The sequence below is a fragment of the Dipodomys merriami genome, unplaced genomic scaffold (assembly GCF_024711535.1).
Source record: "Dipodomys merriami isolate MVZ:Mamm:240054 unplaced genomic scaffold, mDipMer1.0.p SCAF_36, whole genome shotgun sequence".
NCBI lineage: Eukaryota > Metazoa > Chordata > Mammalia > Rodentia > Heteromyidae > Dipodomys > Dipodomys merriami.
This window is the reverse complement of record NW_027205159.1, coordinates 9,878,948-9,899,343: the sequence shown is the minus strand read 5'-3', so window position 1 is coordinate 9,899,343 and position 20,396 is coordinate 9,878,948. Positions and strand designations below refer to the sequence as shown.

General features: G+C 36.6%; 1 protein-coding gene across 8 annotated transcripts in view; it reads right to left on the bottom strand.

Annotated features, from left to right (window-relative positions):
• The window catches only part of Ccdc138 (coiled-coil domain containing 138), a 43,697-nt gene that overhangs the window by 21,002 nt on the left and 2,299 nt on the right, over positions 1-20,396 (bottom strand). For 3 of the 8 annotated variants that reach the window (XM_069988651.1, XM_069988654.1, XM_069988652.1), the window contains exons 3-9: positions 17,364-17,481; positions 14,508-14,632; positions 12,874-13,055; positions 10,329-10,487; positions 6,723-6,842; positions 2,953-3,030; positions 2,740-2,847 (exon numbers count right to left, since the gene is read on the bottom strand). In XM_069988651.1, the coding sequence (XP_069844752.1) occupies positions 2,740-2,847; positions 2,953-3,030; positions 6,723-6,842; positions 10,329-10,487; positions 12,874-13,055; positions 14,508-14,632; positions 17,364-17,481 (890 nt within the window). Of the gene's footprint in view, positions 1-2,739; positions 2,848-2,952; positions 3,031-6,722; positions 6,843-10,328; positions 10,488-12,873; positions 13,056-14,507; positions 14,633-17,363; positions 17,482-19,334; positions 19,391-19,849; positions 19,902-20,396 lie in introns of those variants that run through there. The other 5 variants (XM_069988656.1, XM_069988655.1, XM_069988657.1 and 2 more) reach the window with 5 other exon arrangements.

Sequence of the window (20,396 nt, the reverse complement as noted above, 5' to 3'; positions counted from 1 at the left end):
GCACTTGGGAAACAAAGACAGAAAGATCCTAAGTTAGAAGTTAGCCTGGATTATCAAAAAAAGATTCTGTCTGGGGGAAAAAAAAAAAAAGAATTCCTTAAGAGTTCTTTAACTAGGGGGAGGATGGGAAGGGATGGGAAGGAGAAACAAAGGAGGAGGCTACAATGCTTGATAAGAAATGTACTCATTATCTTGCCCATGTAATTGTAACCCCTCTGTTCAGTATTTTTACAATAAAAAAAATTTTTTTAAAGAGTTAATTAACTTTGATGAGACAGAAAAATAAAACTACCTTTAATGCAAGAGCATAAAGCTAAGTTAGAAGATTTCCAAAATTCGGGGCTGGGAAGGTGGCTCAGTGGTAAAGCGCTTGCCTTGCATGCTCGAGGCCCTGGGTTCGATTCCTCAGCACCACATAAGCAAAAAGAAAAAAGCCGGAAGTGGCGCTGTGGCTCAAGTGGTAGAGCACTAGCCTTGAGCTGAAGAGCTGAGGGATAGCGCCCAGGCCCAGAGTTCAGGCCCCACGACCAGACCCAAAAAAAAAAAAAGATTTCCAAAATTCATCTGTGGGCCTTCGTATTTCCTTCTGCTCTTTTTCTTTGTCTTATAGTACCCATAATCATAATATACAATCCTCCCTTCTCCCCAGCTTGAAATCCTTTTCTCTGAGAGCTTAGCAAATAGGAAGAAAAAGAACAGAATACTTCAAAAATGTTTAAATTTAACTGTAGAATTCAGTATTCCTTTGTGAAAATCTATTATGCAAAATGAACTCATTAATATCATCCCAACTTATATAGAACTGAAACCCAGGACAGAAAGGGAAATTTTAAAAAGTCACCTGCTCCAAGAATGATTTCACAGTCCCAACATAACAAAAATAGCTGTTTTATATTTAATATTATTTTCACTTGGAAACTGTCCACCCTGACCTTCAGACAAACATTACATAATGACTATTGCCACTTGCCAACAATCCCACAGCAACAAAAGAATTTCCTTTCAAAATTACTTTGGTAGATGCCTGTTTCCTAATAAAACTTCCACATGTCACACCAGAGCCATCCTTGACCATGTATATGTACTTTAGATTGAAATCTGATTCCTTACTTCAAATAAAAGTTTGTGAACTGGAAATATGTTCCTATCTCTGTTTGCCTTTGTCAAATCACATTTTTAGCTAATTTAATAGCTTTCATACATTTACCTTAAACTAGGAACTATGTTACATTTAATTACTCTTTAAACATGTAAAGTCAACTGGGTATCAGCAGCTCATGCTTGAAAACCTAGCTACTCAGGAAGCTGAGATCTAAGGATCTCAGCTCAAAGCCAGCCCAGGCAGGCAAGTCTTTGAGACTCTTATCTCCAATTAAGCACCAAAAAGCCAGAAGTGGAGCTGTGCTGTGGCTCAAGTGATAGAGTGCTAGCCTTGAGAGAAAAAGGTTAGAGACAGTATCTAAGCCCCAATTCAAGCTCCAGGACTGGTACACAAATACAAATAATAATGAAAACATGTCCTATAAAACCTTGTGAGTACCTGTAAAAAAAACAAAACTAGAGGGGCTGGGAAGTTGGCTCAGTGGTAGAGCGCTTGCCCTGGGTTCGATTCCTCAGCACCACATAAGCAAAAAGAAAAAAGCCGGAAGTGGCGCTGTGGCTCAAGTGGTAGAGCACTGGCCTTGAGCTGAAGAGCTGAGGGACAGTGCTCAGGCCCGGAGTTCAGGCCCCACAACCGGACCAAAAAAAAACAAAACTAGAAACCATCAACCTAATAGTAGAAACACAAACTGTAACACATTATGTAATAAACCAAATAAAATACTAATACACTTGATAAGATGTTCAGAAAGATAATCTTTAGTCAAATGCATACATACTGTATAATTCTGATTAACGTACCATGTAATAAAGCTGTTATTTAAAGATGGTGCTGCAGTTTGCATATGAAATGTTCCCCAAAACTCAAAGTTCACAGAATGGGCTTTGGGAAAATGATTACATTATGAGGGTTCTCAACTAATCAATGAATTAGGTTTATGAGTTCAGGGATTCATCATTTGATGGCACTATTGGGAGGTGGTGGAAATTTAGTAGGAAGAAGTACATGACTGAAGGCATGCCCTTGAAGGGTATCCTCTGTCCCATTGCGTCCAATCTGCTCCCTAGCAGCCGTGAAATGAAGTGCACTACTCTGCCACATATTCTTCTACCATTATGTACTGCCCTTACTGCAGGTCCAGAAACATGGAGTCAACTGACCATTGGATGAAACCTCTGAAACGTAAGATAAAATAAACCTTCCCTCCTTTAAGTTGATTTGGTTGGGTCTCAGTGATAAAAAGCTAACAGTGAGCAGTATAAGCCTAGCTATGAAAGAGGCCTACGTGGGAGGGTTGTAAACCAAGGCTAGCCTGGGAAAAAAACTGTCCCTATTGGAAAAGTAACTAAAGAAAAAAGGGCTAGAGGTGTGGCTAAAGCTGTACAGTGCCTGTCTAGCAAGCAAAAAAGGGCTCAAACCTTTAACCTTAAGTTCCTTTGGCTTGTCACTGTTACAGTACCTGAAACATAGCTCAATATTGCTTTTCTTTTGAACAAAAAAGCATAATTTCATGGTTATTATTATGGTGAATCCTTTTGTAGCAAAAAAAAGAATCTTTCCTAAATTTTAAAAAAAAGATAAAAGAGTAAGAGAAAATTTCCTATTTTCCATTGGAGAAATTTTCAGTCACGTCATACCTTAAAAGTTTTTGAAACTGGTACTTTTTCTTGTTTTAAACTTTTTACTTCATGAGTAGAATGGAAATTTCCTTTCAGCCTCTGTATTGTCATAAACTCATACTTCCTCTGCAACAGTACATACCCATGAATTAGAGAACAATTTATGAAAAGTAAACACACAGAAAACCAAGTATTTTAAAAACCAATTTGAGAAAAAAGCTGACAACTTACCTGTAAGTTATCTAAACGTGCTTGAACCCTCTTAGCCTGAATCTCCATTTTCTTGTTTTCTTGACCTACGTCATTTAGCTAAGGAAGAGAAAAGTTAAATTGTTCAATATAAACATTAAAATGGTTCATATTAAGGATTTCTCAATCTACTATCTCAACTGGTCTAGTTAAACAAACAAAGGCAAAAAACAGAAGCATTCATGAACAAAGTAGGTCACCGCTGAAAATCATCATTTTCCCCTCAAACATTAATAGTTTCTAAGAAAGGTCACGTCCTTCTATGAAAACTTTGTAAGTTTCCTGCAATTTGAAAAGCATATTTTACTTTGAATGTTTTCTGCAGTAAAAGCTTTATCAAACTAACATATGAAAAATATGTCAGAAGTATGTACCGCAGTAAGTTATTTAGATTCTAATACACACATAAATAAATGGAATAACTGGCACCTTCACAATGTTGAGACCTCCCACCAATAAACACAGCAGTCTTCAATCTTAGTTTTTAATTTTTATTTTCCTTTAATGATTTATTATAACTTCAGTCTTCTACATAGTTTTTTCAATTTATTCCTGGTAGTCAATTTGTGATAATACTATCTTTGATACTGTTTAATAAATCACACTTTTTTTTCTTTTTTTTTTTTTTGGGTCCAGTCGTGGGCCTGAACTCTGGGCCTGGGCGCTGTCCCTCAGCTCTTCAGCTCAAGGCTAGCACTCTACCACTTGAGCCACAGCGCCACTTCTGGCTTTTTTCTTTTTGCTTATGTGGTGCTGAGGAATCGAACCCAGGGCCTCAGGCATGCAAGGCAAGCGCTTTACCACTGAGCCACCTTCCCAGCCCCGCACACTTTTTTTTCATATACAAAAAAGGCATTTCATTTTCATACATTGACATTATACATTTACAATATATGACATAGAAAATATTTAATATTTATTGTAAATATATAATTTATTTATAAAGTAATGTTAAATTATATATTTATGTATTTATTTAGCATATTTAAATATTAATATATTCCTAAAATATATTTACAATATACTATGTATTTACAATATTATATATTAATATATGTACTATATTGTAAATATACAATGTTTTATATATTTAATTTTATATACTTATGCTAATAATGTATTATAAATATATACTATTAAATATAGTTTTTATTATGTTATTTATATATAGAGAGAGAGATATATATATTTTGTTGTTGTTGTTGGTTGTGGAGTTTGAACTCTGGGCCGGGGCACTGTCTGTCAACTCTTCAGCTCAAGGCAAGCGCTCTACTACTTAAACCACAGAGCCACTTCCAGTTTTCTGGTGGTTTACTGGAGATAGTCTCACAAGCCGGGCGGCGGTGGCTCGCACCTGTAATCCTAGCTACTGATGAGGCAGAGATCTGGGATCATGGTTCAAAGCCAGCCCAGGAAAAGTCTGTGAGACTCTTATCTCCAATAAAACCCACTAGAAAACTGAGCTGTGGCTCAAGTGGTAGAGTGCTCGCCTTGAGGTGAATAGCGCAGGGACAGTGCCCAAGCCCAGAGTTCAAGCCCCACAACCCACCAAAAAAAGAAAAAAAAAAAGAAAAAAAGAGTCTTACAGACTTTCCTGCTAGGGCTGGCTTTGTACTGTGATCTTCAGATCTCAGCCTCCTGAGTAGCTAGGATTACAGGCGTTAGCCACCATCACCTGGCTTATTATATTATATATTTTTATATATTTATAACATATATATATACTTACAATATTTTATACATATTGAAAGTAATTGAAATTACTTAGAGATTCTGCTAAATTTACTTATTAATCCTGAGTCTTTCTGACAGACAACTGACAGCTAAGGTCATATCTCAACTGTAGGAAACTATAAATGAACTTGGAAGTATAACTGGATCAAGTAAAATATAAGATAAAGAGGTATCACTACCAAGAAGAAGAGTTCAAATAACAAATAGATACAACAGTAAATCAAAGCAGAAACAGAATGTAAGGACAAAGATCTTGCTAAAGAATTCCAGGAGGCAAATTATCTCCAAGAGTCTAAGCTTACTTATGTTTTAAAATTCATGTCTCCAAGTTCAATGCTATATTTTTAAAATTCTATTTATATCTCTTCATACAATATCAAATAGAAACATAACCATTCTTGTTTCTCTCTAAACATATTCCCTTCATTTTCATCTCTTTAGACAAACACTAGCAAAAAGGACATTTTTTTAAAAAGTGTGTGTGTTTGTTTTCACAACTACTCAGGAGGCTGAGATCTGAGGGTTATGGTTCCAAATCAGCCCAGGCAATAAAGTCCATGACACTCTTACCCCTAACAACACAAAAAGCCAGAAGTAAAACCGTGACTCAGCACAAAAGCTCAGGGACAGAACTCAAGCCCTGAGTTCAAGCTTTGATTTCAAGCTCCAGACTCAGCACAAAGAAACAACAACAAAAAAAAACTCACAAAAATACATTTGATATGTCATTTTAGAATTCTTCATTGACCTATATTTACCACCTACATATATAATTAATTACAGCTCAATGTTTTAACATACTATACCCATGCTAAACAAGTAAACACTTATTAATGTTATGGTGAATATCAATGCCAAAAAAATCAGTGACTTTTTATTTAATAATTCTTAAGATATTAGTTTTCTTTTGATTTTCTTTAAACTAATGGCCTTGTTTTTAAGAAGTTTTTCAAACTACCAAATATATCAGCTGTTTACCAAAATAGATTAACAAGAATCAAGAGCTTCAGAATATCTTATTAGCCAGATGTGTTGGCTCATGTCTGTAATCCTAGCTACTTGGGAGATGATTAAGATAGGGAAGACTATGGTGCAAGGCCAGCCTGGGCAAAAAGTTTGTGAAACACATCTCCACCAATAAAAAGCAGGAATGGGGGCTAGGAAGGTGGCTCAGTGGTAGAGTACTTGCCTTGCATGCATGAGGCCCTGGGTTCGATTCCTCATCCTCAGCACCACATAAGCAAAAAGAAAAAAGCCAGAAGTGGCACCGTGGCTCAAGTGGTGGAGTGCTAGCTTTGAGCTGAAGAGCTGAGGGACAGCACCCAGGCCCAGAGTTCAGGCCCCACCACGGGACAAAAAAAAAAAAAAAACAGTAGCAAAAAAGCAGGAATGGGGATGCATGCATGTAATCCCAGCTACATGGGACATGGCAATAGGAGAATCACAGTGTAGGCTGGTCTGTAGAAAACTCAAGACTCTATTCAAAAAAATAATGAAACCAACAGGACTGTGGGTGTTAATCAAGTGGTGAGTGCCTGGCAAGTAAGCACAAAGGCCTCGGTTCAAACCCCTGTCCTGAAAAGAAAAAAAATCTTATTATTTATAAGTCCTTTATAATAAAGCTAACAAAAAATTAGACAAAATGAGCTAAGTACTGGTGGCTCACATCTGTAATCCTAGCTAATCAGGAGGCTAAGAGCTGAAAAGCACCACAGTTTGAAGCCAGCCTGGGCAAGAAAAGTACTCATCTTATTTCCAATTGACACCAAAAAAAAAAAAAAAAGCCAGAAGTTGAACTGTGGCTCAAGCAGCACTAGCCTTGTGCAAAAAAATCTCGTGGACAGTACCCTGAGTTCAAGTTTCAGAACCAGCACACACACACACACACACACACACACACACACACAATTAGCTGAAATTTTCTCTAGCTAACATATGTTCTAACACTGACTTATAATTTGTTAAAATATAATATAATGCTTAGGTCTTAGGTTTTATACAAATAAAATAGGTCTTACTTGTTTTTTTAGATTATCATTCAGTTCTTTGAGTGAATCGAAAGATGATCTCAGTCTCTTGCATTCTTTATTCCTTTCCTTGAGAACTTCAGTTAAATGTTCAACTTCTGCATTATGTTGCTAGGAGGGGGAAAAAAAATCTGAAAATTATGTAAGGTCCTATATCACTAACACTATAGAAGCAGTCTATGGTTATAAATTGGGGGGCGGCGCAGTTAGCACTCCCTGATCTGTGAAAGGGACTAGGTTTGTTTCCCAGCATCACAAACAAAACAAATCTGCTTTGAAAATTTGGAGGAACAAACTTTAAGGGGTGAAGTTCTGGGTTTGTTTTTCCTTTTCTCTGTAAGTTTTGCCCCAGCATGCCCTACAACCTAAGGAAATGGAGCAAAAACTTCCACAAAAACTCTGGGATAAAACATTCCTTCTAGCAGAGAAATCAGGAAACCAGAGGTGGGAAGAATCTCAGAAGAACAGTTCAGAAAGAGGATCTTTCTGCTTTAGTGTATGTGGAATTCTGTACATCAAGCTCAGTTCTATCCTGTAATGCTGAGGTACAAGACAGACAACTGCAGAGCAGGTTCTTAAAAAGAACTGATTAACTGATTAGAGAATTATTGCTAGTATCAGACTAACCTCTAAGTGGTACATGCATCACTGCAAAGTCTTTGAAAGCTGACCTGAGATGGGTACCATGGCCCATAGAAACTGAAAAAGAACTGTGATCTAAACATAGTTGATCTGAATAAATGCTTTAAATAATAATATTTTACAGAGGATTATAACTGGACAGAATCTATAAAACAACTTCCAAAAGACTTCAAATAAAATTTAAAAATTGTTGAACATATAAAGAACAAAAAAAGTAATTAAGTATCAAAAAAAAATCAATAGATGTTTATTCTAAGATGACCCAGATAGTGAGTTAACTGAAGTCTATAAGGTAGGTAGAAAGACAGAAATTCTTGTAAGAAAACAACAAAATAAAATCTGAAGTTAGAGATCAGTAGAAATTACCCAGAGTCTGAAGAATTCAGAAGAAAAAAGATGGAAGAAGAGGAATGGAGCCTTAGAAATCTTTTATAGCAAACAAACTAAACACATGACTTGCTGGAGAACAAAAAACAGAGAAGAAAGCAATTAGGACAGAAAAATTATTTGATGATATATTAGCTGATAATTTACAAAATTTGGAAAAAAGACATGTGTTTATAAAATCAAGAAGCACAGTAAGTCACAAATAAAGACTAAACTCAAAAGAAAATAGCAGGATACATAATGAATGAACTGCTCCTGAAAAGCAACTTAAAGAAAAACCATGAAATAATCCTATTATATAACATTCTGAAAAAGGAGAACTATCAGGACAGGAAATTAAAGGACATAATATAGGGACCAACTGGGAAAGTGAACTGTATATTAAATATTATTATTCAAACAGTACTCTTTTTCTGCTATGATAATTGTATGTATCTCCTATTCTTAGGAGATATATGTTGAAGTATTTCAAGACACTATATCATGATTTTCTAAATTACTTTCAAATGGTTCAAACAATAAGGTGCCTAGGTGTGAGGAGGAAAAAGAAGCAAATATGGCAAAGTGGTAATAACTAGTGAATCTAAGAAAAAAGAAGAAATTACATTACTCTAAAATCAATCATACAGAAGTGAAGGACCTCTATGATAAAAACTTTAAAAACCTGAAAAAGGAAATCAAAACAGAACTTAGAAAGTGGCAAAACCTCCCATGCTCCTGGACTGGAAGGATCAACATCGTGAAAATGGTAATACTTCCCAAGGCTAGTTACAAATTCAATGCAATACCTATCAATATTCCAACCTCATTCTTCAAGGAAATAGAAGAGGCAATCCAAAAATTCATATGGAATAAAAGACCCCAAATAGCAAAATGATCCTTAACAGAAAGAACAGTGCTGGAGGAATATCAATAGCAAATTTCAAACTCTACTACAAAGCCATAGTAATCAAAACAGCTTGGTACTGGCACAAGAACAGTCCCTCAGGACCAATGGAATAGAATTGAAAATCCAGAAATGAATCCACAGACCTATAGCCATCTAAACTTCAATAAGGGAGCTAAAACAATAGAATGGAAGAAAGACAGCCTCTTCAGTAAATGGTGCTGACAAAAACGGTTAATCACTTGTAGAAAACTAAGCAAGATCCTTATTTATCACCCTGCACCAGAATCAACTCCAAATAGATCAAAGACCTCGGAGTTAAAGCAGACACTATGAAAACATTGCAGGATGGAATAGGAGAAACCCTAGGTCTCTCTGGCAAAGAGAAAGGTTGGACAAATGGGATTGCATGAAATTGCAGAGCTCTGCATGGCAAAGGACATAGCTAGCAAGATCAATAGAAAGCCCACCGATTGGGAGATCTTCACTAGCCATACAACAGACAAGGGTCTCATATCTAAAATATACTTGGAACACAAAAAATTAAATCCCCCAACAACAAATCCTCAAAGAAACAACTGCCCAATAAATAAGTGGGCTAAAGACTTAAAGAGAAATTTTTCTGAAGAGGAAAGATGGATGGCCAATAGACACATGAAGAAATGCTCAACCTCTCTAGCCATAAAAGAAATGCAAATCAAAACTACATTGAGATACTACCTCACCCCCGTTAGAATGGCTATAATCAAGAAATCTAATAACAGATGCTGGAGGGGATTTGGACAGAAGGGAACCTTACTGCATTGTTGGTGGGAGTGTAAACTTGTTCAACCACTTTGGAAAGTAGTATGGAGGTTCCTCAAAAGACTCCACATAGAGCTCCCCTATGACCCAGCAATCCCACTTTTGGGCATTTACCCAAATGATCACAAACAAGACCACACTAAAGCTACCATACAGCTATGTTGACTGCAGCGTTATTTACCATAGCTAAGATATGGAACCAACCCAGATGCCCCTCAGTAGATGAATGGATCAAGAAAATGTGGTATATATACACAGTGGAATTTTATGCCTCCATCAGAAAGAATGACATTGCCCCATTTGTAAGGAAATGGAAAGACTTGGAAAAAATTATATTAAGTGAAGTAAGCCAGGCCCAAAGAAACATAGGTCCCATGGTTTCCCTTATTTGCAATAACTAGTATATGTCTGAGACAAGCAGAAACGGTCAGATAAGTTGATGTTAGGCAAAATGAACCCCAAGATAAAGACTCAAATGTTTTTTTCTTTCTTGCGATTGTTTCTAACATATTTATAAGATGATTTCTTTGTTGCTTTGTATGTCCCTCCCCCATGGCATAACCCCTGTTTTCACTGTATTTGATGTTGGTATAATTTGTGGAGGGGAAGGGAAAAAAACAAATTGTTTAAATAGGGATACAGGTAGACCCATTGCAAAAATGGGATGTACAGACAATGTAATGAACTTTACAACTTTGGCCTGGGGGGGGAGGGGAGATGGGAAGGGATGGGAAGGGAAGGGAAAACAAAGGAGGAGGCAAGGAGCAACAATGCTTGATAAGAAATTTACTTATTACCTTGCCCAAGTAATTGTAACCCCTCTGTATGGTATTTTCACAATTAAAAATAAATAAATAAAATCAATCATACATAATTACCTCCTTTATAATTTGAAATCTTGTAACAACTTCATCTTCAACACCTTTAATTTTACTCAAGGCATTTTCATGTCTGAAAAGCAATTGTTCTCTTTCTACTAAAAACTCTTCTCGCTTTTGAAGTTCTTCAGCAAATTTCTGTTGTGCTGTGGTTTCACACTAAAGCAAGATGCAAAATGTAAATGTGTTTTTTTAAATATGTTTACAAATTCTGCAAATTATGGTCTGCCCACTGACACTGTGATTTACTTAGTTTTCAGCAATACTATTTCCCTAGGGAAAATGTAGATAGTTTAAATTGATTGCTTTACTTAAACTTCATGGTCCACACTATTTTACTACACACTCTACTTGTGGCTACTCGCTTACCTTCACAACTTTGTATCATCTCATGCTGAAAGATTCCAGGCCTACATAAATATATTGATCATGGCCCCAGCCCAAATGATAAGAATAATAAGACAGTATTTAGATACAACTGAAGAAAAAACACACACCTTAAAAAATGGTACAAATGTGAATTTAGCTTCAATTGTCTACTCAGTTCTAAATACAGTCCATAAATCTTTTGTATATTTTCATGGGCAACTATTTCTCTTTAGGGGAAGGAACACACACACACACACACACACACACACACACACACACACACACACACACACACACACACACACACGTAGATTGCTTACAGTCCATAAATCTTTTGTATATTTCATGGGCAACTATTTCTCTCTAGGGGGAGAAACACACACACACACACACACACACACACACACACACGTAGATTCATGGGCAACTATTTCTCTCTAGGGGGAGAAACACACACACACACACACACACACACACACACACACACACACGTAGATTGCTTACAGTCCATAAATCTTTTGTATATTTCATGGGCAACTATTTCTCTCTAGGGGGAGAAACACACACACACACACACACACACACACGTAGATTCATGGGCAACTATTTCTCTCTAGGGGGAGAAACACACACACACACACACACACACACACACACACACACACACACACACACGTAGATTGCTTACAGTCCATAAATCTTTTGTATATTTTCATGGGCAACTATTTCTCTCTAGGGGGAGAAACACACACACACACACACACACACACACACACACACACACACACACACACACACACACACACACACACACACACACATATACGTAGATTCATGGGCAACTATTTCTCTCTAGGGGGAGAAAAACACACACACACACACGTAGATTGCTTACAGTCCATAAATCTTTTGTATCTTTTCATGGGCAACTATTTCTCTTTAGGGGAAGAAACACACACACACACACACGTAGATTGCTTACAGTCCATAAATCTTTTGTATCTTTTCATGGGCAACTATTTCTCTTTAGGGGAAGAAACACACACACACACACACACACACACACGTAGATTGCTTACAGTCCATAAATCTTTTGTATCTTTTCATGGGCAACTATTTCTCTTTAGGGGAAGAAACACACACACACACACACACACACACACACACACACACACACACGTAGATTGCTTACAGTCCATAAATCTTTTGTATATTTCTCTTTAGGGGAAGAAACACACACACACACACACACACACACACACACACACACACACACACACACGTAGATTGCTTATAGTCCATAAATCTTTTGTATATTTTCATGGGCAACTATTTCTCTCTAGGGGGAGAAACACACACACACACACACACACACACACACACACACGTAGATTGCTTACAGTCCATAAATCTTTTGTATATTTCATGGGCAACTATTTCTCTCTAGGGGGAGAAACACACACACACACACACACACACACACACACACACACGTAGATTCATGGGCAACTATTTCTCTCTAGGGGGAGAAACACACACACACACACACACACACACACACACGTAGATTGCTTACAGTCCATAAATCTTTTGTATATTTTCATGGGCAACTATTTCTCTCTAGGGGGAGAAACACACACACACACACACACACACACACACACACACACACACACATACGTAGATTCATGGGCAACTATTTCTCTCTAGGGGGAGAAAAACACACACACACACACACGTAGATTGCTTACAGTCCATAAATCTTTTGTATATTTCTCTTTAGGGGAAGAACACACACACACACACACACACACACACACACACACACACACACACACACACACACACACACACACACACACACACACACACACACACACACACACACACACACACACACACACACACACACACACACACACACACACACACACACAGATTGCTTAATCTACCGCCTCAGAGAAGACGACAACAGAAGACAATATGTGTCTCCAGTCCAAAAGGTACATACCCTTTTTCCCTCCCTACATTACAAAGGTATGCTCAGGATCTGGTTGCATTAAGCCCTCTTAAAATTAAAATGTAACACCTTAGATTCAAATATTGTAATACTGTAAATGCTTTGTCTAGGACATAAACATACTTCTGAATCCTCAATTTAGTATTTATTTCTTACCTGTAGCTTCTGATGTATTTGAAATAATTCATCATATATCTGATTTACATGATGCGGAAGTATGCTATGCCTGTTTGATACTTTAGATGTTGCATAGCTGACATGTTTCAAAGGACTGTCATTGGTATCACTACAACACTCAGCACGAGGTCTTGATGAGGCCACATTAGTTGGCGGGGCAACTGCAAAAGTTTTAAATATTCTCAGAGTAATCTTCAGGAAGAGTTGCTTTAAGTAAAAATTACAGTATTGTTAGAAAGGAAAAAAGGAATGATATACCAAAAATGGTGATGTTGTAACACTTAGAAAATCTGCATAGAGTATAAAGGAATACTTTGCACTTTGTACAACTTCTCTTTTAATGTGTATGAAAACATGCAAGTACTGAAAGCCTAGACCAAAAAATGAAAAGTTACTTCAGAAATTTCTATTGTGCTAGGTGTGGTGGCTCATGCTTCTAACACTAGATACTTGGGAGGCTGAGAACTGTAGGATTATGACTCAAGACTAGTCAGGACAAAAAGCCTATAGACCCCCACATCAAGCAATAGTTAGGTGTTAGGCACACATTTGTCATCCTAGCCATACAGAAGAAAAAACCAGAATTCCAGTTGGACAAAAATCAAGAACTTATCTGAAAAATGATGAAAGCAAAAAAGACTGGAGGCATAGCTCAAGTGGTAGAGGACCTGCCTAGCCAGTGTGAGACTGAATTCAAACACTGGTACTGCCAAGAAAAGAAAATCTTTCATCTTATTTTCCCTTCCTACTAAACCAAATTAACAATTAACCCATTCATACTGCTAATCATTGCCTTAAATTTCCACTGCTTATATCTTTGTCTTTGTTTTGCCTATTTTTAAAGAACTATGTAATGGTTAAAATTATGTCATTTCTTTTTTTATATCTAAATTTTATTATATTCAAGTACTTGAATAGAGGGGATTCAACATGCCAATTTGAGTTCAATACATCTGTTTATGAGTACAAGATTCATTTATGTAATTTCTTTATGTCTTTTAAAATATATGTGGGTGAGTCAAGCACAGTGGCTCATACCTGTAATCCTTAAGCTACTCAGGAAGCTGAAATCTGAGGATCACAGTTTGAAGTCAATGAGCACTAAAATCCAAAGACACTTTATCTCCAATAAACCAGCAAAAAGCCAGAAGTAGAGGGAAAGGAGAGATGAAATGTGTGTAAACAAAAGGGCAACCTGTGTTCCAAATCCTGTAGCCCAAATGACAATGGGCACCCTCTTATGTAGACAGAGATACTACTAATCAGAGCTAAGAAAGTTAGAACAAATAATTTAGAGTAGTTTCTCAAAATATTAGCATTAGACAGATACTATCACAATCTTTTCCTCATTCCATATATACACCAACAGAAAAAAGTATTGGAAAACATCATAAAAGTACTGAGTTAATTGTTAACTTATTTGGCTGAATTGAGGATCTTTAGTGTACAACTGGAAAACAGCAAGTTTTATTTCATGCTTTAGTTTAATACATAGTAACAAACTTGTGGCTTATAAAAATTCAGAACACAAAATATAGTTAGTCCTAAGAACAGTTATTACTATGGCTTATGCACTCTGACAAAATTATCATTTAAATGAATATTTCTTTTACCTTTCTCTATGTCTTTAAAAGATTCCTTGGTTATTTGGGAAGTACTAACTCTACGATTGCTCTTAATTAACTCTTCTGTTTCCTGATTCTTCAAATCATGGAAAGAATCCAGTTCATCATCTAGGCTTTAAAAAAAATTCTATGACAAAAATCTGGAAATTTATTACAGCACTTGAAAAAGATAAAATTGCTTTTCAAATATAAACAGCTTACTAAGAAAAAAGTAAAAATAAATTTCAAATGCAAAAATACACAAGATGTAAAAATTAAGACACTGATTCTGATAACGAACTAACCAGCACCTTTCCACCTTTTCTACACATTAAACAGACCAAATTTAAAATTACATATACATGTACAATCCTCTGCAGCTGCCAAACTCTTCTTTTTGTTCCCCAGTCATTGAATGTGATAGATATAACAAGTATTATCTATTATTAGTAAAAGATTTAATATTTAACATGAGGAAAAGGAACCCTAAAGAAGTCAAATAACAGAAAAGTGATATAAAAGGGAACAGAGCTATAGAATCCCAAGTGTTCTCTCCAAAAATGAATAATCTCAGAATTGAAATTTCTAGAGAAGCACTGTTTTAAAAGAATATAAGCTATATTATTTACCATAGCTAAGATATGGAACCAACCCAGATGCCCCCCAGTAGATGAATGGATCAAGAAAATGTGTGGGGGGGGGAGGAGGGCTGGTTGGGGGAGTGGGAGGATGGGATGGGAAGGGGAAGGGGAAACAAAGGAGGCTACAATGCTTGATAAGAAATGGATTCATTATCTTGCCCTCTGTACAGTATTCTCACAATAAAAAAAAAGAAAATGTGGTATGTACGTGTATGTGTGTGTGTGTGCGTGCATGTGTGTGTGTGTGCGCGCGTGTGTGCGTGTGTGTGTGTGTGTGTGTGTGTGTGTGTGTGTATAAAATGGAATTCTATGCTCCATCACAAAGAATGACATTGCCCCATTTGTTAGGAAATGGAAAGACTTGGAAAAATTATATTAAGTGAAGTAAGCCAAGCCCAAAGAAATATAAGTTTCCCTTATTTGCAATAACTAGTATATATCTAGGACAAGCAGAAGAGGTCAAAAGCTATGTACATATGATCATGTAAGATGATGTTAAGCAAAATGAATCCCAAGACAGGACACAAGTGTTTTTTCTTTCTTGCTATTGTTTTTAATGTACTTATAATGTACATTATAATGTTTCTTTTGTATGTTCTTCCCCCATGGAATAATCTCTGTTTTTACTCTATTTGATTCTGGTGCCCTACATCTTGTATATATACTTTTCTAATTTGGGGAGGGGAGAAGGAAAAACAAAATGCTTAAATTGGGATACAGGTTGACCCATTGTAACAGTGAGATGTACAAGACACTATGTTGAAACCCAGAATGTATTTTCCACATATAGTGTATCTCAATTAAAAACAGGCACTTTTCAAGTACTAAATAGCTACATGTGCTTTGTAGCTCCTGTGCTAGACAACATATTCTAGACTAGATCATAATTAGGGATTGTGAAAATACCCAACTGTATGAAGACCTTCATAGTCCAAAACTTTAAAATTATAATTTGGAATTACACCCAAATAGTTAAGAAAATAAAACAAATTATAACACTACAGAACACAACAAGGGCTGGGAAGGTGGCTCAGTGGTAGAGCGCTTGCCTTGCATGCCTGAGGCCCTGGGTTCGATTCCTCAGCACCACACAAGCAAAAAGAAAAAAAGCCGGAAGTGGCGCTGTGGCTCAAGTGGTAGAGTGCTAGCCTTGAGCTGAAGAGCTGAGGGACAGTGCCCAGGCCCAGAGTTCAGGCCCCACGACCGGACCCAAAAAACAAAATTTTTTTTAAGTGCTCAAAAGGCAATTTATTTAAAAAATTTCAAGCTCGCATGCATCATACCAGTAATTTATATTTTATTCTTAATTATCTTTTCTCTCCATATCACAACATTTCAAATTGTGTGTTCATACACTTTTTCACATTGTTTCAAAATGTTGACTTCTGAAAACCAACAACATTTCTTCTGCCACATATTGATGTCACTAAATAACATTCAATTAAAAATTTATATCAGCAGGTACTGATGGATCATGCAAATCATCCTAGTGACTCAGGAAGGTGAGATCTAAGGATCGTGATTTAAAGCCATTCCAGATAGGAAAGTTCAGGAGACTATTATCTCCAGTTAACCACCAAAAAACTTAAAGTGGAGCTATGGCTCAAGTGGTAGAGCAGAAAAACTAATGTACAGCACCCATGGTCTGAGTTCAAGCACCAGTAGACAGGCAGACAGGCAGGCACGTAGAGGCAAAGAGGCACAGAGGCACATGGATGGGTGCATGCTGCGCACAAGCACACACAGGGTGCGTGCACACACAAACACACGTGTGTGCGCACGTGCATTGACATGAGCAGGGGCACATATACCTCCCCCCCTACACTCACATTATTTCACATTTGCTCCCATTGTTTTTATACTGATTTTATCTGTAAATATTAAAGCCCTTTACAAAACTGAAACTTCATTTAACAACCCAGCAATGTAAAGATATATATTTTCTTATTACAGTCTCCTTTTCAATCTCTCTCCCAACTATCTTATGTACAGTGCTTACCACATTCCAAGACATACAACAGACACAGAGTTGCCTGAAGTCTCGTATTACAGTTCTATATCTTTCTAAAGAAAGTAAACAGGTCTTCCAAGATTAACTCTGTAAGTGAGTCTCTTTAGCTATTCAGTGGGATGCAGATTGCATATATTTCCTCTCAAGGAAAGGAGCACATAAATATTTCCTTTAGTCAGAAGACAATAACATTAAGAATTCAGAATACTTTACCCATTCACATTTAAGTGTTTAAATGAACTGCAAAAAGGTGTTGAATAATTCATTCTTTCATCTGAATAACATCTTAATGATGAACCAATCTTATCTCCAGAAGAGTAGATATCCAAATCTGTCAATTAAAAAAATATATACTGATATCAACTAATTCTCTCATTCTAGTCTCCTAAAGGTAAGATACTAACATCACTGAATGACTTATCTCCATGTCTCCCTAACGAAAGCATATAGATCAGACATCAATTTTTATATTTATACAGTATTTCATTGATTACAAAATGTTTTTTCCATTATTAACTTATTTGTCTCTGTGAAGCAAGTAAAATAAGTGTCTTCAATCCTATCCTATGGAACAGGAAAATAGCAAAGAACTGAACTTTTCCAAGTAACCTAACTACTAGTTATGTTACTTAGAAATTCAGAATCCAGACTAAAATCCAAAATCTACCCCTTTCCTCACATCCCCATTTGTCTTAACTGTAAGCCTCTATAGCTAAAAAAAAATAAAAAGGAAAACTGCGACAAAAAATTCAGATACTGTTATGATTGAATATAAAAATGTCCCCTCTCAGGCTCATGTGTCAAAATTCAGTCTTCAGCTTGTGGCACTATTTTGGGAGGCTCTGGAAACCAAGAGGGGAGATTCAGATGATGGGAGCAAGTATGTCAGTAGAGGCAGGTCCTTGGGAGGATCTTGTCCATGACTGCTTCCTATTTCTACTTCCATTCTAACATCTCTCCTCAATTACAAATTCCTATTATTATGATGCTCTGTTCCAAGCACTTGGGACCAAGTCACCACAGACTGAACTCTTGAAAATCGTGAGCCAATATATATCTTTCCTCCTTTAAGCTGCTATTCTTAAGTATTTGATCATAGCAACATAAAAACCTACTATAGATAATCTGGCAAATGTATGTTCCTTCCTCTGACATTCATATCTATGCCTCAAAAATTTAATGGGATGTAATTATTTTTAATTTTTATTGTTACTGTAAAGGTAATATGCAGAGGGGTTACAGTTAGATAAGTAAGGTAGTGAGTACTTTTTTTGTTTTTGTTTTCGTTTTTTTTTTGTTGGTTGGTTGTGAGGCATGAACTCTGGGCCTGGGTGCTGTCCCTCAGCTCTTCAGCTCAATGGTAGCACTCTACAACTTGAGCCACAGCGCTACTTCCAGCTTTTTCTGCTTATGTGGTGCTGAGGAATCAATCCCAGGGCCTCATGCAGGGGAGGTAAGCGCTCTACCACTGAGCCACCTTCCCAACCCAGCACATTTCTTTTTGTACAATGTCTCATTCTCTCCCAGTCTCCTGACTTGTACTCACCCACAAGTTACATAGTTCATTTTCAACATAATGTATAAATGAGCACCACTGCTGCATTTGTTTACCCTTTGGACTGTAATTTTCAAGGTTTTTTTCTCTTGGAAGTTTAAAGGTTTTAGTACAAATTTCAAACTGAAGTTTGATATTATTAAGAATGTTTTTAACAATCTAGAACTCTTCCTCATTCTTGAACGAGTATTTTTCAATTCAACCCATTCCAATTTAAAACAAAATAGATTTACTAAACCAATTATCTGAGATAACCCACCAAAAGAAATATCTATACATAAGTTACATTACCTAATACTTCAAATGGGGAATGGTAAACCCTTTATACAACTACTTAAAGATAATAAAAATATAATTAAATGAATAAAATTTCAAAATGGGGCCAGGCATGGAGGGGCATGCCTATCATTGTAACTGCTCTGGATGAGAAGGCAGGAGTTGTGATTTGAGGCCAATCCAGGTTAAAACTAGTAAAATCTCTATCTAAAAGTCAAACTAAAAGCAAAAAGACTGAGGCTGTAGCTAAAATGGTAAAGTACTTGCCAAACTTGAGATCCTGAAGTCAATCTCTAGCAAAAAAAAACAAAAACAAAAAAAAACTCAAAATGGTCAGGCATGATGGTGCTCACCTGCAATCCCAGCACTCAGCAGGCTGAGTCAAGATGACTGTAAGTTGGAGGTCAGCCTAGGCCACATAAAAGACACTGTCATTAAATAAAAATTAAAATTAAAAAAGATCCCAAAAATTTACAGGTGGATCCATTGCAACAATGAAATGTACAAGTCGTTATGTCGAAAACGAACTTTACAACTTTGGTGTGGGGGGAGCGGGGAGGATTGGGAGGGGGGGCGGGGGGAGGGTGGGAAGGGATGGGAACGGGAAACAAAGGAGGCGGCTACAATGCTTGATAAGAAATGTACTCATTATCTTGCCCATGTAATTGTAACCCCTCTGTACAGTATTTTCACAATTAAAAAAAAGTAAAAAAAAAAGATCGCAAAAATTAAAAATGAAATAATGAAATATGATAATAAATGGGATATCAAAATGAAATATGAAAACTTAACCAAACACCTGATAAACCGTGTATATCTATCTTGGTACTATGACTTGAACTCAGGGCCTCAGGATTTTTCCACTCACATCTTGTGCCTGACCACTTGAGTCACACCTCCACTTCAGTTCTTTGCAGGTTAACTGAATCTGGCTCCTCACCCAATTCTCTAATTTCAGTCTCCTGAGAAGCTAGAATAATAGGCATAAATCATCACTGTCCAGATTTTTAAACTTTTAAAGATAGTCTGTTTCAATTCTCCTAACATTTAGTGATTAGTATGTTTTACTAGTGGAAAAAAAATCATTTAAAAGTATTAACAAGGGCTGGGAATGTGGCTTAGTGGTAGAGTGCTTGCCTAACATGCATGAAGCTCTGGGTTTGATTCCTCAGTACCACATAAACAGAAAAAGCCAGAAATGGTACTGTGGCTCAAGTGGTAAAGTGCTAGCCTTGAGCAAAAGAAGCTCAGGGACAGTGCCCGGGCCCTGAGTTCAAACCCCAGGACTGGCAAAAAAAAAATAAATAAATAAAATAAATAAATAAATATATATATATGTGTGTATGTATATTAAGTTTAATACATATTACCATAGCAATAATGCTGCAGATTACCAAAGATATTATTAACTAACC